The sequence below is a fragment of the Rhagoletis pomonella genome, unplaced genomic scaffold (genome assembly GCF_013731165.1).
Source record: "Rhagoletis pomonella isolate Grant_MI unplaced genomic scaffold, Rhpom_1.0 Rhpom_scaffold_00001, whole genome shotgun sequence".
NCBI lineage: Eukaryota > Metazoa > Arthropoda > Insecta > Diptera > Tephritidae > Rhagoletis > Rhagoletis pomonella.
Genome location: NW_023458555.1, coordinates 49843795 through 49858776, shown reverse-complemented (window position 1 = coordinate 49858776; position 14982 = coordinate 49843795). Strand labels below are relative to the sequence as shown.

Genomic DNA, 14982 nt, shown 5'->3' with positions numbered 1-14982 from the left:
AGAGTGTCTACCTCACTTTCTTGAAGTATGGAGTGAAAGATTTATAGCTTGGCACAGATTGTTGTATTTATGTACATCATTGACCATAAAGATTACATATAGTAGATTTGTTTATTACATTTTAAAGACGAGAATGTGAGTGTCAATTTCTAATCTTCTACGTTATTCACACGGCAGTTAACAACTAACTTTCTTTATTGCTAACTGTAAAGGTCATTTCAAGCCACTTATAAAAGCTCTTAACTTTTATTGTTACTTTGATGTAAATGTTAAATGTCGGCGAAGAGGGTGAAAAAAATTCAGCGTCAACTGCTGCCTCACACGCCATTTTTTGTATTCATATTTATTTTTTAATGTAATGCTTAATTTTTTTTAAATGGTAAGGCTTTTTAAATAATCTTAAACAACATTGCCACATTGCAAAATACCAGCTGCTTGGCTAAAAGATTTTTCTTTTTTTTTTAATTAGCGTATAAGGTCTTTGTCTTTCTGCCAGCGCTAAAAAATATAATTTCGTACGCATACTTTTGAAGATACAAATATACTGAAAAACATTCGTTTATTTATATTAAAGGCATAGTTGCGTACATATGTATATGTGTGCAAACATACAGCATGATTGCTGTTACTAGTCTGAATTAAATTTTTTGTGTTGCAACAGCAAAGTAATAAAAACGCCAAAATGTACAAATAATAACGTGGTTGGTAAGGTAATAAAATCATGCACATACATATCTACATAAATATACTATATATTATATGTATAGTGCATATACAAACATGTACCTATATTTTCATTAGTAGTGCTTGCGAAACAGTCACATTGTTATGTAATAGAAAATTTATTTCATAATAAATACATATGTGCATGCATACAATCAAAAGTCTTTCAACTTACGCAGTATACAAATTTGTTCACTAATTTTTTACCATTCACCTATGAGTTATACCCCAACCTACCTTTATTTTCTATTGTTAACTGTATTTTACCAGGAAGTTATGCCAACTTCAATCAAACATCAACTATTTTAAAATATTTCAAAATAATCGACTAGTTGAAATCTATCTCAATTTAATTTAAATAGGTTTAAGAACCTAATCCAGTAATGATTTTACTCGAGCATCGACTCAAGGTCTTTAAAGTGAAAATTGGTTTGTTATTTGTTTTTTAAATATATTTCATGTTTTAAGGAAAACCGCATAAATCAGACTTCGAGTTTCCATACAGACAAATTTTCATCAAAATTTTTAACTTTTGAATGTGAATTTTTAGAAAAATTATGGGTATGCAGTTTAATAGTATAACTGAGTGCAAGTTTTAAGCCGCTGAAAAATTGTATTGGTTTGTGTTCTCATTTTATTTTTTTGCAGAAAAAATGAAACAATTTTTGGATGCCTCCGGAAGCGATCGCAAATTCCCACTAATTTCACTTTTAATCTCTTTATATGGAATAAACTGTTCCCTTTTATTTGAGCATGTCCTACGAAGATACTAAATGTTGTCTTTTGTAGCCGAAAGGGGATAAAATGCCACTAGTCGCTTTTAAAAATTAAAAATTATAATTTGTGAAGAGATCGAAAGCTGTACTAACAAAAATTTAACTTTTATGTACATACATTAACAATCTACAATTTTGGGTATAGAAAAAATTCAAAAAAAAGCGAATGAACATCACACTATCGGCATAAAACTGGGCTTTTATGACCGAATTTCAGTTTAAAAACGCATTAGCATCGACACTTTTTACATTTCAGTCGCTTAATCAATCATGAGGCAAACAATAAACATTATTTTTTGAAAATCCTCTGATAAAATTTTTCCTTGTAGAAAAGTAAAATAAGAATTCTCTTGTTTAAAGTGTTTAGACTAACTGCATTTTACCCAAAAGAGAAATACATTTTTCGAATTATGCCTTAAGTAAAAACTGCCAAAATATAAGGATTTTGCTAAAATTTCAAAAAGCTTGTAACTACTTGCAAGGTTAGCGTTTTCCTACTCTATACTAACTGTATTCAAAGCTTCAAAGAGCTTTACTAGCGGACAGGCCGAAATATGGTGCTTATCATAATTATAAGATATCCCCATACTGAAAAATTTTGACTATTTATTTTTTGTTCAATTAATTTTAATTAGTTTTCATAATAACGGAAATCCAAGTTTTAACGTTGTACAAAAATTTAAAAAACAAATCAACAGGCTCACTAAAATTTCACATTTTTTATTCAGAATTTTTAGAGAATTTTTGGTAATGCATTATTATAAGTTTTGCAGCTCATTTAAAACTATTGAAATAAATAAAATACGCCAATAGTCAAAGCTTGTCAATATGTGGTTGTCGTATAGTTATGATAAGCACTATATGTTTAACTTCAGCCGAAAAGGCTAACGCTCTTTTGCATCTAGCGCAAAGAATATCAACGACCGCCCTTCAACTCCACTCTCAACCACATTTGTACATAAAAACGCCACTCTGCATAATTACTCGCCAGAGATAAGACAGTCAACTATGTATGTAGTTATTTAGTAAGCTTGCGCAGTCAGTTAAATCAAAGTCAAAGTGATTAATCGGCAATCAAGCGATAACAACATACTAACTTGTGCCTTCGTGATCTGTCACTTAGGCAGAGTTGTGCTAAACTATTTACACTGGCATTTGCATAAGTGTTTTGTGATGATATGTATGTATGTATGTATGTATGCAGTTGCATGTCACGCCCACACTTTGCATTAATTTCCTTGCACGCCATTCGCTTGCAGACAATAAGCAGACAAATTAGCTCTGATGAATTTGTTGCTGTTGGTGTTGCCATTATTGTATTTTTTTCGCACAATTTGCATAAACACGTTGTCATGCTATGGAAGTATGTATGTAAAATAGGGGTATTCACGACCCGGTGCATACTGTCTAGAATAGTGCATAGATAGCATAAATAGCATGATTGTTCTTGTTTCATGTGTTCAAACAACAACAAAATTAGCCAATCATGCTATTTATGCTTTCTATGCACCACTGCACTGGATCGTGAATACTCTAAATGTATTAGGGTTGGGAAGGGTCGGGTACTTTTGAGGATCGAGTTATTGAGTATCGATACTTTTAAGAATTGGGTATTTTTGGGAGTATTGAGTATATGTACACGTGTTGGTAACAGTTTAATTCTTAGAGTAGAAATTTCAGCACTTTATTCAGATTAAAATGTTAATCCAAAATTACGTCAAATGAATGGCTAACTTCACTGGGTGCAAGTATTGTACTTGAAAACTCTTGGAACTTCAAATTGAGCGCAACCATTTCTGAACACCAGTAAATATAAATAAAACTCAGTACTTTTAAGTATATATTCGTCACTTAAGACTGAGTACTTTGAATCAATCCTGAGCGCACGCATTAAAGATTTGAACAGAGTATTTTTAAGAACTCAGTACTTTCGATTTCTTACAAGTTCTGAGTACTTTTGAGTTCTTTTGTGAGTACTGAGTACTTTCGAGTTCTTTTGTGAGTACTAAGTACTTTAGAGTACTCAGTGTAGATGCTTTCGAAAATCGGATTCTGTCTATCCTTTTGTGAATCGAGTTCTGAGTACTTTTGGTATCGATACTGCCCAACACTACAATGCAAGTATGCCGCGCTTGGTTTTACGCCTCACTTTGCACAACCCCAAATACGCCCGACCTGTCTTCGGCTGGAGTTGTGAATGAACTGCCGTCTTGGCCGCTATTGGTTTCTTTACATACATACTTACATACATATGTTTTCATTCATATAAAACAATTTGTTTGTAAACAAAGTGAAAGCATCAGTCGTATTTACAAATTAATATTGCGCAAAAGTTTTTACTCTGTTATTATTTATTCGTATTGGCTATAATTTATTACTTGTTTGTTGATCTACATACTTCTCTACAAATTTTTCTTAAAATATATAAATACGGTAACTGTATACATTAGGGAGGTCCAAAAATAGATGCGGGTAGAAAAATATTAAAATGTTAAGCTCTCCCCCTAGGATTTTTTTAATGGAAACAAATAATACCCGTACTATTTTGTTGAAAAAATATATTTATTAAGAACTGCCTCAAAGTCTATGAAGTTTTCCATGTATATAGTTTATAAAAAAAAAACACTTCTCGTGGAAATGGTATATAGTTCTAGAAAATCAACCGAGTCTCTCTTAAGGAGACTTCCAATAACAAAACCCAATTGTTTATTTAACCAGTTTTTAATACTAATGATTTTTTATAAGTCTCTCAAAAATCAAAAAAAAAATGCAATGGGGGACCCATAAAAAATAATTAGTATTAAAAAACGGTAAAATAAACAATTGGGTATTATTATTGTAAGTCTCCTGAAGAGAAACGGAGTTTTCCGATCGACGATTCATACGTATTTCATGCAATTTTTGCATTGCGGCTGCGCTATACTTGGTTTGGCTTCTAAAGTAAGAGAGGGGACGTAAAAAGTCTGTGATATGACATCATAATGTGCCCATGGTCGCCTAAGTGAGCCCCCTTCCGGTGCTGTATGAGGGTAGCCAAGATAACCTAACCTAATTATTGCGATGGACCATGGAGAAACACTTATTTTAAGCGAAAACAGTGAAAAAGTGTAAGCAATAGTGGTAGCCATCGGGTCGATTTTTGATGTGCAATTATTTATCCATAAATATGTCTTTAGCCTCAATCACCTCACGCATTTTTTTCCTCCGATATTCCACTTGCTCCATGGATTTTATAGACGATGTCTGGCGTGAAAGTTCGACGATAACAGAATTCGGTAAACCATTTTTGAAGTCTTGCACTAAGCACAGATTAAACGAAATGCACAAAAACTATTCCAAATTTGCAAGAGTATGAGAGCACCGCATTGCAAAGTGGTAGCATTCTGTATCAAGTACAATAACAAGATCAGACGTGGGCACTACCACAATACCCCTAATATTTTTTTGCAGTTCTGTAAAAAAAAAATATGAAAAGTATGAGTAATAGCTGAATCAGTCCGTACCCGCCATCCGTATCAACTTACATATGAAATTTCTGTTGATAAAGAGAGCAAGAAGCAACGGCAATGTCGCCATCATGCGGTGCTGAGTTTTCATTAACACGAGAATCCCATAAGATAGGTCGTACCAGCCGTCGTGAGGTACGGTTCTACGTCGGTGACTGGCATGATTCAATAATACAAGGTTAGATAATTATTGACAGTTGCGGTTTGACACTCCCTTACAAAAGGTTGCATTTACGAAGGACAGAGAAAGGGCAAGAATGCAATCCCTTGTTGCGAAAATGGTAGTAGAAAAGTACGCAAAGTAGGCAAATAGTAGTGAAATTCCTTTCGTAAATTCTAATGTATTTGAAGGAAATCTGGCATTTTAAACGAAATGTTGAACGTAATACTGATATATCTACGTGAATTGCGTAATTTATATGCTATTTAGCCGTATAAAAACTGCAAAATGACTCAAAATTAAAATAAGACTATGAGATTGACGTAAACATCCAATGCTTAATCAGTTAAATATTCTTCATATGCATATACAAATAAGCATATTGCACAAAAGCTTATACTTTTATTTCACACCAAAGCTACACTGTTTCCATGTAAATTTGCAAAGAAGCAACACGGTGCCACTGCTAAGGGAGCGGTGCGAGAGAGACAACTGTCAGTTTATCGAACCTTGTATTATTGAATCATGGGTGACTGGTTGAGATAAGACCGTCAAAAAAGTTTTTGAAAAATCAACAGTAAGGCCTAGCCAATTTAAACTTGCATTTTGTTATACTAGAATTGAATGAGCCATAAATTGCATACCCCATTTTTAATAAGAAGTGTGAATAATAAGTTAGGAGGGCGTGTGTAAATGATGACATGCTTTCACTTGGAGACAGAATTGTCCATTGTGAATGCTCTCTTTAAGGGAGCGTCAGAAGGGGACATACATATATCTATAATCGAGTGAGTAGCTTCAAGTCATTATTCTACTAAAGCAATCACTATCCCTACTGAAGCCGAGAAGGAAAAAAAGAGCAAAAACCCAAGTTCTTGAGGCGCTTCGTATGTAGACCTGGACAGCGCGCAGGAAGTGGTCAATTGACTCTTACTCATCCTCATCACGGCTGCTTCTGCAGAGAGTACTTGTTGGTATTTGCTGCCATTGTCAGATGATGGCACCGGTAAGGACTCGTACTGCAGAGTTCGATGTTTTCTCGTTTTTCCCCTACTAAGCCGTTTTTCCCCTAATAATCTTGTGATCTCACAGTCGTCCAGTTCGTTCCATAAGTCATAAGCCGTGGCCACGGTGTATTCATCAATTTTCCTAACGTGATCACTGAACGGTGGTAATATGAAGCTATCCCCTTCTTATATTGGTATCTCTGAGCCGCATCTGGCAGTCACATCAGCCGACTCATTCCCTTCAATATTGATGTGTCCGGGGACCCAGCACAGAGGGACGTTGATACGGCTCAGTGACGCCAGCGTGATGCGACATTTCCGATATCTCTATTTTAGGTCATATTTCCTTCAATTCTGCTTGACTGTCGACACAGATTGTGGCTCTTTCCTCTAAAACCATTCTGCCAAATAAAAGATTAGCACTGCAGTCTTTCGGTACACGAAACGATCGGTGGATCTGCAGGTCCTTCCGGTAGTCCACGGCTCCGGTTCCTTGTTCTATCTTTGAACCATCGGTGTAGATGAATATACCTGCCTCTGCTACTGGCCGTCCTCCATCCTATTCTTATCTGATCGGGAGCTTAAAGGGTGTTTTCGTACCGGGCTTCCGTGCCAGTTTCATTTCCGTTGAGCCGGCCCCTTCTTATTTCATTCAGTATGGCGGCACGTTGAAATTCTTATTCGAGAGTGTTTTGATGGCCCTGTAATTCGTTTAAGAGAAATTCATTTTGTAATAATAATTTTTAATAATCAACGATCTCAATAAGCTTTTTGTTTATTTTCATTCAAGTTTTTTAGACATTTTTAATTATTTAATTGCATACCTGCTGCCTTTAACAACCTTCACTTCACCCAAAAAAAAACGCTGGTATTATTGCAAAAGTGACCTTTCCAGCCTCATCTTTGATGCTCAACTCAAAGGTTGCAAATAATTTCATGCTAAATTAAAAAATATTGACAACAAGAAAAAACAGTTTGGTAATTAAATCACAATGTTATCATCGCGGTGTCATCAAGCGTAACGTCGCACCCACAAAAAATTGGCTAATAATCGCGCAGAGTAATAAAATGAAAATATATATTTTTTTTTTGAAGTCGCATACATACAATTAAAAGGCAATTACTGTTGAAACAAAAGAAGTAGTGTTTATTGCTTATTAAATTTTTATGTTAAATTAAATTTAATATTTTTTTAGTTTTTACATTTTTAAAATACCAGCACTTCACAAAGCTCTCTCACAACCCATAACAATTCCTGCTGAACTTGTTTGAGTTGACAGATTTCAGCGCGTGGCTGAAGACATAATTAACTGAAGCATAGCGTGTAAAAAGCAAAAAATAGATAAATATTTATTATTTAAACTAGTCGCCAGTTGAACTTTGCTCGGTTAGTTATTTGCACAACTTAATAAGTGCATGTAGAGTCGGCAACACTTAAATTCTATTCCGGTTATTAATGGTGTACAACAAAAAAAAAAACAATACAACGTTTCTGCTAATACAATAAGAACGTTTCTGCTAAACGACAGGAAAAGAAAGAAGGCACGAGTACTTAAGAAATTTAATGTACAAAAATGGGTGTGTTCAGAAATGCATCAATCCAAAGCATCATACGTATTTATTTCTAAACTGTAATTGATGGAAATATGCAATATGCGCAACCACGGTTAAATGCCTAATTGGAACTTAGTTGCGTATATAAGGCATTTGCATCAGTTATAATTTAGAAGTAAAAGAGACTGATGCTTTGGCTTGATGCATTTCTGAACGCACCCAATCTACGTACGGCTTGGCAAAGCATTGGGCGATTCAGTTATATACATAAATGGATTAGGTTAGAAATTAAAAATTTATTTCATTTCATTTTATTATTTTGTCGAGACCTGTAAACGACTTTTTCATAACCAATTCGGAAATAGTTCACGACTATTTCTTTATCTTTTCGTGACTACTTCAAAACTACCCCAAAATGATCCCCAACTAGTCTATAAAATTGTCCGGGAGTAGTCCTAAAGTGGTTCTGAATACAATGACATGAAATTAAAGTTTAATCTCTAATCTAACGTATTTATGTATGTAATTTAATAATTTCGAACAAGTCTTGAAACGTTCCCGAAAAGTTCCTTTACTAGTCCCAAACTTATCTTGAACTAGTCCGGAAATGGTTCTGAAATAGTTCTAAACCAATTTTTAAATGATCCCGATCTAGTCCCGAAACGGACCTGAAATAGTCCTGCACCCGTCCCGAAATAGGTCTGAGCTAGTATCGAGATGGTCCAAAAACGGTTGAAAAAGTCGTGGACTCTTCCCGAAATAATTCCAAACAAGTCTTGAAACGATCCCGAAATAGTAAAATAGTAGTAAACTAGTTCCGTAAGGTGCCGAACAACTTTTGAAACGGTCCTGAAAATATTCTGAACTAGTCACGAATTGGTCCTAAACTTGTCCCGAAATGGGTCTTAAATACCACTGAACTACTCCAGAAATGTTCGTTTGTACATGCAGATTTTCATTAGCTACATTAGAAACAGCTACAAATTGTCTGCTGGGTTAACGGATATCTTACAAATATACATCAATACAACTTTTACTGCACTGATCTCCCGAAAGAAAGAAGATTGCCCCAAACAAGCGCGTGACACTAAAAAATCTTCCTGCTTCGAGATGCTTAATTAAGAAAATATACTTTTTCGACATTACGCAATGCGTGAAACTAGTTGAATATTCAGCTGAATAGCTGCACATAATCCTAAGCGAAAACTAGAGTACTTTATTAGCATATCAAAGAAGAACTATTTAAGTAAATGAAAATAAGGCGACTACGCAAGTTTGTTCCATTTAGCTCTGCAGCCAACAGGTTTTCTTATACATACGTCGTCCAGCAAGAAGACAAAATAACAGATTAAATTACCACTCAACGGAAGTGTTTTTATTATTGTCAATATTAGCACTTCACATGGCATATTGTTGCTGGTGCTTAATTGCATGAAACATCGTCTTCATATTTTTCTTTCATTTGTTTATTTTTCTTCTTCGCTTGCCAACGTAGTATTTTCCTGTACTTCTTGTTTTGAATAGACAATATTTTTTAAGCAACAACAAAACAAAAAACAAGCAAATATTTATTTCTTTTGTAGCTATTCATTGTCAAAAAAAAAACTTCACACAACACTTTGACATTTGCAGTTTTACGCATACAGTATTCATCAATGTTGCGAAACATTTGCATGCTGCGCAACATAACTGCAGACACGTCTTGCGAAATGTGGGACACAGCAGTCTGCTGCTAGCTAACCTCTTGCAAATATTTGTTTTAACGACGTGTAAAGTTGTTAATTCCATATTTTGGAGGTCACTTGCTATTTTTTGCTTTCAGTTTTATTGATTTCTGCATTGCTCTTAAATTATTTACTTTTTGATTCGTTTTGGTTAAAGTATTGGTGCAATATTGGTACTCAAGCTTCATTTTTAACTTTTCGGTAGATTTGTGTCTATTCAAAATGATGTACATACATACGTGTGTACATTAGCACACATTTTGGAACGAATTTCCGATGTCTGTGTTCTCACGTGCATACAGCCTAATGTGATACAAAAATAAACCAAGATAAAATTAAATTAAATTTATTTTTTCGGGATACATACCAAATGCATAGTGCATTTTCCAGAACCGGGAAGGTGGTTCACAGTCTTCAGTTTGTCTACTGTGCTTAGCCAGCACCAGGAACCATTTCTTATTCCAGCGCATTATAACAGGGTTCGCCACTCCTGATGCAAATTCCTTGTGCCCTCTGGCCTATGTAGTTTCCTAGTTACAGACCCAGCATACATTGCTGGAATCGAAGCATATAAAGCACCGCTTTTTTTCCAACCGTTAAACGTATTTTGCAATTAGTTCACACCCTCAATGATGCGGTTTAAGCCGGTCAGTAGTTTTTCCTTTTTTGGTTAGGCCAGGCATAGGCTCTAAACTACTTCCTCCAGTTCTCCTTACTGCATCTCCAACTCGACAAAAAAGTTGTGGTGGTGTTTATTCGGAAATATTAGATACATCTTTCGGCTCACGTCTTCTTGACTACTGCAGTGTTTTATCGCGAAACAAATGGGTTTCTCAAAGGCCGAATTTTTACATTGTCATTGACTTAAATCCCTGGGGAAAATGTCGCTGCCCTCAAAAGTAGTTGCTCTATGTATTCAATCTCGTAAATATGTAGATGACATAGGTATTCTCCACACGCATGGTGTGGATTCTTGGCAATTGTGTCATCAAGAAAAATTGCAAGGCTGGCGAACTTGCGTGTCATAGAATGGCATTTATTCGTACAAATATGAGGGATACACATGATATTTCTCTTCACAGATGTAAACTTGTAAACTCACTGTTAAAATTGCCTATGAAAGGTGGCACATGGAAATAACTTGGCATATTGACGAACAATGCTTAATGCCCAATGCCTTTAACTACTTCGCCGAAGGAGGTAAGATAGTAATTGGAGCTCTTGCCGGACATTGTCTGACTGGATTACACACAGCCAGAAGGCGCACCGGGAAACGACTACTGCAGAAATTGCATGGATGAGGAAAAAATTCACCTACCGCCTACTATGTCATTGCACAACACCAACAAATTGGAGCAAAAAAGCTCTTGGCAGTTATTTCTTCGACCTCACAGTGTATCCACCTTTTTGTAAGCACTAGGAGATTAATAGAGGAATGAGATACATTTAAGACCCATGCGATTTCGCAAAAGGGTCTTGGGTCTAAGTGAGAACCACTGGGGACCTGCCAAACCTAAGTTCAGGTTGCAGATCTCTATTGCCGCCATGAGTTAGAGGTCTGCAATGCGTTCTGAAGTGCTCTTGTTTGCGTAATTGCCTTGACTTTAATGTTAGCTTTTTGTGGCTTTGTTTCTCCCTCAGCTGTCTGCTTTGAGGTCTTTTGTTTCAGCATATTTTTGTGTCCGTGCTCTAGGCTTACTTCCTATGGGATTCTCTGATTTCTTGCGCTCATCTTCGGAGTGTTGCATCCACATTCTTTATTTTTGTATCGGATTTTATTTTCCCATTGTCTCTCTAGGAAGTTTCTCCTTTACTTGAACCTTGGCTGACGAGCATTTTTCAAACTAAGCCACTGCGTTCTTAGCATGTTCACGTTTTTGTTGTCTAGGCGTAGACTCCTTTATCTTTTTAATAACTACTCTATAATTTTCTAAGGGTTATCCTTTAGCAACCCTCATCATTGAAGTGAATTTATGTCTATCTATCACGTAATGGCGACGTGTGATGTGCCCCTTAGTCCTAAGTTGAGAGCTGGATGTTTTACATCTTTTCTGAGTATTCCTAAGTTTTTGGGTTTAAGTCTGGACGTGATTTAAAAATGTGTTGTTGGTGGTTTTAAAATGTGTTGTTAGCAGAGTCTTGAGGCGAACTCGAAAATGCCTATATTATTTTTTGTAGTCGACTAACAGTCTAAATAAACTGCGTTCCGAAACAGAGCTATAGGGATAATTAAGTAGCGTGGTGCGAGAGAAAAGACTATAGGGACAGGACTTCGGAGAGCAGTCCAACGTACAGGGCCGTCTGATATTTCTGCTCTCCGAGGTTGAAGAGGACCATAATTTAAGAAGAACTCGGAACTCTTTGAGGCTATCTAAGCCGAGCATTCGATCTCTACCTTCAACGTAATGAAGAGGTAGGATATTTTAACCACAAGCGAAGTAATCCGAACGGCTTCGGCACGGTTACACTGAAGGAACTAGCTGGAGTCGCCAAAAACTGGGGAGGGTTTAAGTACTAATGGGGTTAGATCAGGAAAAATGTTATACGGGGCATAACAATGTGCCTATCAGACCAACGGATGAAGTCTTAATAAGTCGCTCTGCGTAAATAATAATTTTGGAGCTCTTCGCCTGCACGCCCCAATCTAATTAAATTAATCGCTATTTTTTATGTTTCCAATCAATTTATTAGTATTAACATTTGTTACCCTTTTTCTTTTTTACCTCTCACTTAACGCCACTACTCTCTTTCTCTTCTTCCAGATGATGCTCATGCAGCCCACACCCCAACAACGCGTCACCATTCGCCAGGAATTGCGCGAACCCGAAAATCAATCGGACATCGATCGCGACATTAAACTTGTACGTGAATGGTTGGACACACAACCGCATCTGCCCAAGGATATGGACGATGGCCGTTTGGCCACTTTCTTGCGTGGCTGCAAATTCAGCTTGGAGAAGGTGAAAAAGAAGCTGGACATGTACTATACGATGCGCAATGCTGTGCCAGAATTCTTTGCCAATCGTGATATTAGTCGACCTGAATTGGCTATGGTATTGGATTACTTGTAAGTCAATGCATTCTAAATACACATACACACAGACACAGCAGCTCTCTCTCATTCACTTTTTCGCTCTCTCTCTCTTCATCTTCCAGACACTGCCCTACTCTGCCTGGTCTCACGCCTAACGGTCGCCGCATCACCTTTGTACGCGGCATCGATGTCGACTTCCAAGCGCATCACATCAATGACGCCGCCAAGGTGGCGCTCATGATCGGCGATATTCGTCTGCTGGAGGAGAAGGTCGGCATTGCCGGTGATATTTTCATTGTTGACGCCACACTCGCTTCGGCTCATCATTTTGCCAAATTCACGCCAACTGTGATTAAGAAATTCCTCATCGCCGTGCAAGAGGGATACCCGGTGAAGGTGAAAGAGGTGCATGTGTTCAATATTTCGCCATTGGTTGACACCATCTTCAACTTTGTGCGTCCCTTCGTAAAGGAGAAGATCCGCAATCGTATCACCTTCCATAGCAACATCGAAAGTCTGTACAAAGCGGTGCCACGTGACTTGTTGCCCGACGAATATGGCGGCAAAGCTGGTTCGGTGGTCGAGTTGAACCAACAGTGGAAGAAGAAGTTGGAAGAATACACACCTTGGTTCAAGGAACAGGAAGATAAGAAGGCCAACGAAGCGCTGCGCCCTGGTTCGCCGAAGACTACCGATGATCTGTTCGGCGTGGAGGGCACTTTCCGGCAACTTAACATCGATTAGGTTGCTCGGCTCACTCGTAGTTGAGATTAGTGCTAGGATAGAACGGTTTACGGATACGGTTGCGTTCCGCGGCTTTCTCATGCTTTCGCCCTGGAGCTAGCTGCTGCTTTTTGTGCTCAAATTCGTATTATAACTTAAATAAACCAATGACATCGCTCGCTCCATATGTATAAATGACATTCGCTTTGTGTGTGTATACAAACACAAATACAATTTATTTTTTAATACTTACTTATTTTTTACCATTATTATTATCATGTTTTATTAATAGTGATCCGTATTGCCTCGTTCTTTTTTTGCTTGAATATGCCTTTGTGGACATGTTTGAAACAAATTATTAGCTACATTTATAATTTTAATTTTATTTCATTTTGTTATTGTCTTAAGTGCGCTTACCTATGTAAGTGCACTGGCCTCATTTTTTCTTTTGTACTATTTTTCGTTTATGTTTAATTGAATAAAAATATGTTAAAAAATTTTCATTGTGTTTTTGTGTGGTTTTTATGTTAAAAATTAACAGAATCTGCACTTTTCCTACCCCAAAGCCATTAAAAAAAATAATAATAACAATAATTTTCTATGATAGCTGACTAATGAGTGCACACTTTCCAGAGTGTACTGTGGAGTCTGGCAAGGCTCTCATCGCCTCTGGACTGGAATCTATGGATTTCATTGATGTAAAATGTGTAGACTGAGCCATAAGGTCCTTCCAGCTCTACAAATCCCCCGGAATGTATGGTATTTTCCACACCGAACTTCAGTCTATATACATCAAACATTTTATGTCCGCCGCTTGTCTCCATCTATAAGGCTTGTCTTAGACTTAGTTTCATACCTAAGGACTGAACACTGGCGAATGTTGTGTTCATTCCCACGTGAAGCCAAGCGACCTTCTACCTACAAGCCTTAGTTCTTTCCTTCACAAGGTTCTGGACGGACTACTGGACTTACAGATCCAACAGGAAATGGATATGAGTAAACTATTTAGGTGTCGGCATGCCTACTGGAAAAACAGGTCTGTGGACACAGCTCTTCATAGCACCATGAAAAGGCACTAACATTTAAGGGATTTGCATTAGGCATATACCTATATATCGAGGGGGCCTTTAATAATGTTCCCCCAGAGGCTGTTCTCCACGCCCTGACTAACCTCTCCGCCTTCTAGACAATAGATTTAAGGGTCAAAACAAAGTGGAGCGGCGAGCAAAGCGAAGAGCTAGCATCGAACAAAGCTTCAATTACAAACGTGTGTGTACGCTTTGCTCTTCACTATGCGTTTTCCCATTAAAACATATGCGTTGGAAATTGACAGTTTGCTCAATGCTCTTTGCTCGCCGCTCCACTATGTTCTTACCCTATGGCGGTGTCCTTTCCCTACTCCTTTGAAATCTAATGGTTGCCTGATTTTCCCCTGACAGCAATTGGCAAGCAACCCCAAAAAAAAAATTTTATTAAAAAATGGCGCGGACCTACAACATGACAATGAGCGTAATAATGGCAGCAATTATTATCGATACTGGTTAGGTAATGGTAGCCAATATCATGGAATTGGGTGTTAAAAACCATTATATATATGTAAGATCTACAAACATTCCCAAAAGACGTTGTATTTACCTTTTGTAATGCTTCGAGAGCATTTCGAAAAAGGTTCTTCTGAAATTCGTTGTTTCCACATTTTCACCTCCACAAGAAAGTTTTGTTTCGAACATTCGATTACTCTTTCATAGAACGCAATCAATCCTTCAGTTTTTTTT

General features: G+C 37.0%; 1 protein-coding gene across 4 annotated transcripts in view; it reads left to right on the top strand.

Moving 5' to 3' along the window:
• LOC118745964 (alpha-tocopherol transfer protein-like) overlaps window positions 1-13634 on the top strand; it is a 120824-nt gene extending 107190 nt beyond the window's left edge. For all 4 annotated transcript variants that reach the window (XM_036479654.1, XM_036479681.1, XM_036479662.1 and 1 more), the window contains 2 exons: window positions 12213-12517; window positions 12607-13634. In XM_036479654.1, coding sequence (XP_036335547.1) covers window positions 12213-12517; window positions 12607-13228 — 927 coding nt within the window. In that variant the 3' untranslated portion in view covers window positions 13229-13634. The remainder of the gene's footprint in view (window positions 1-12212; window positions 12518-12606) is intronic.
• Window positions 13635-14982: the final 1348 nt, after the last annotated feature.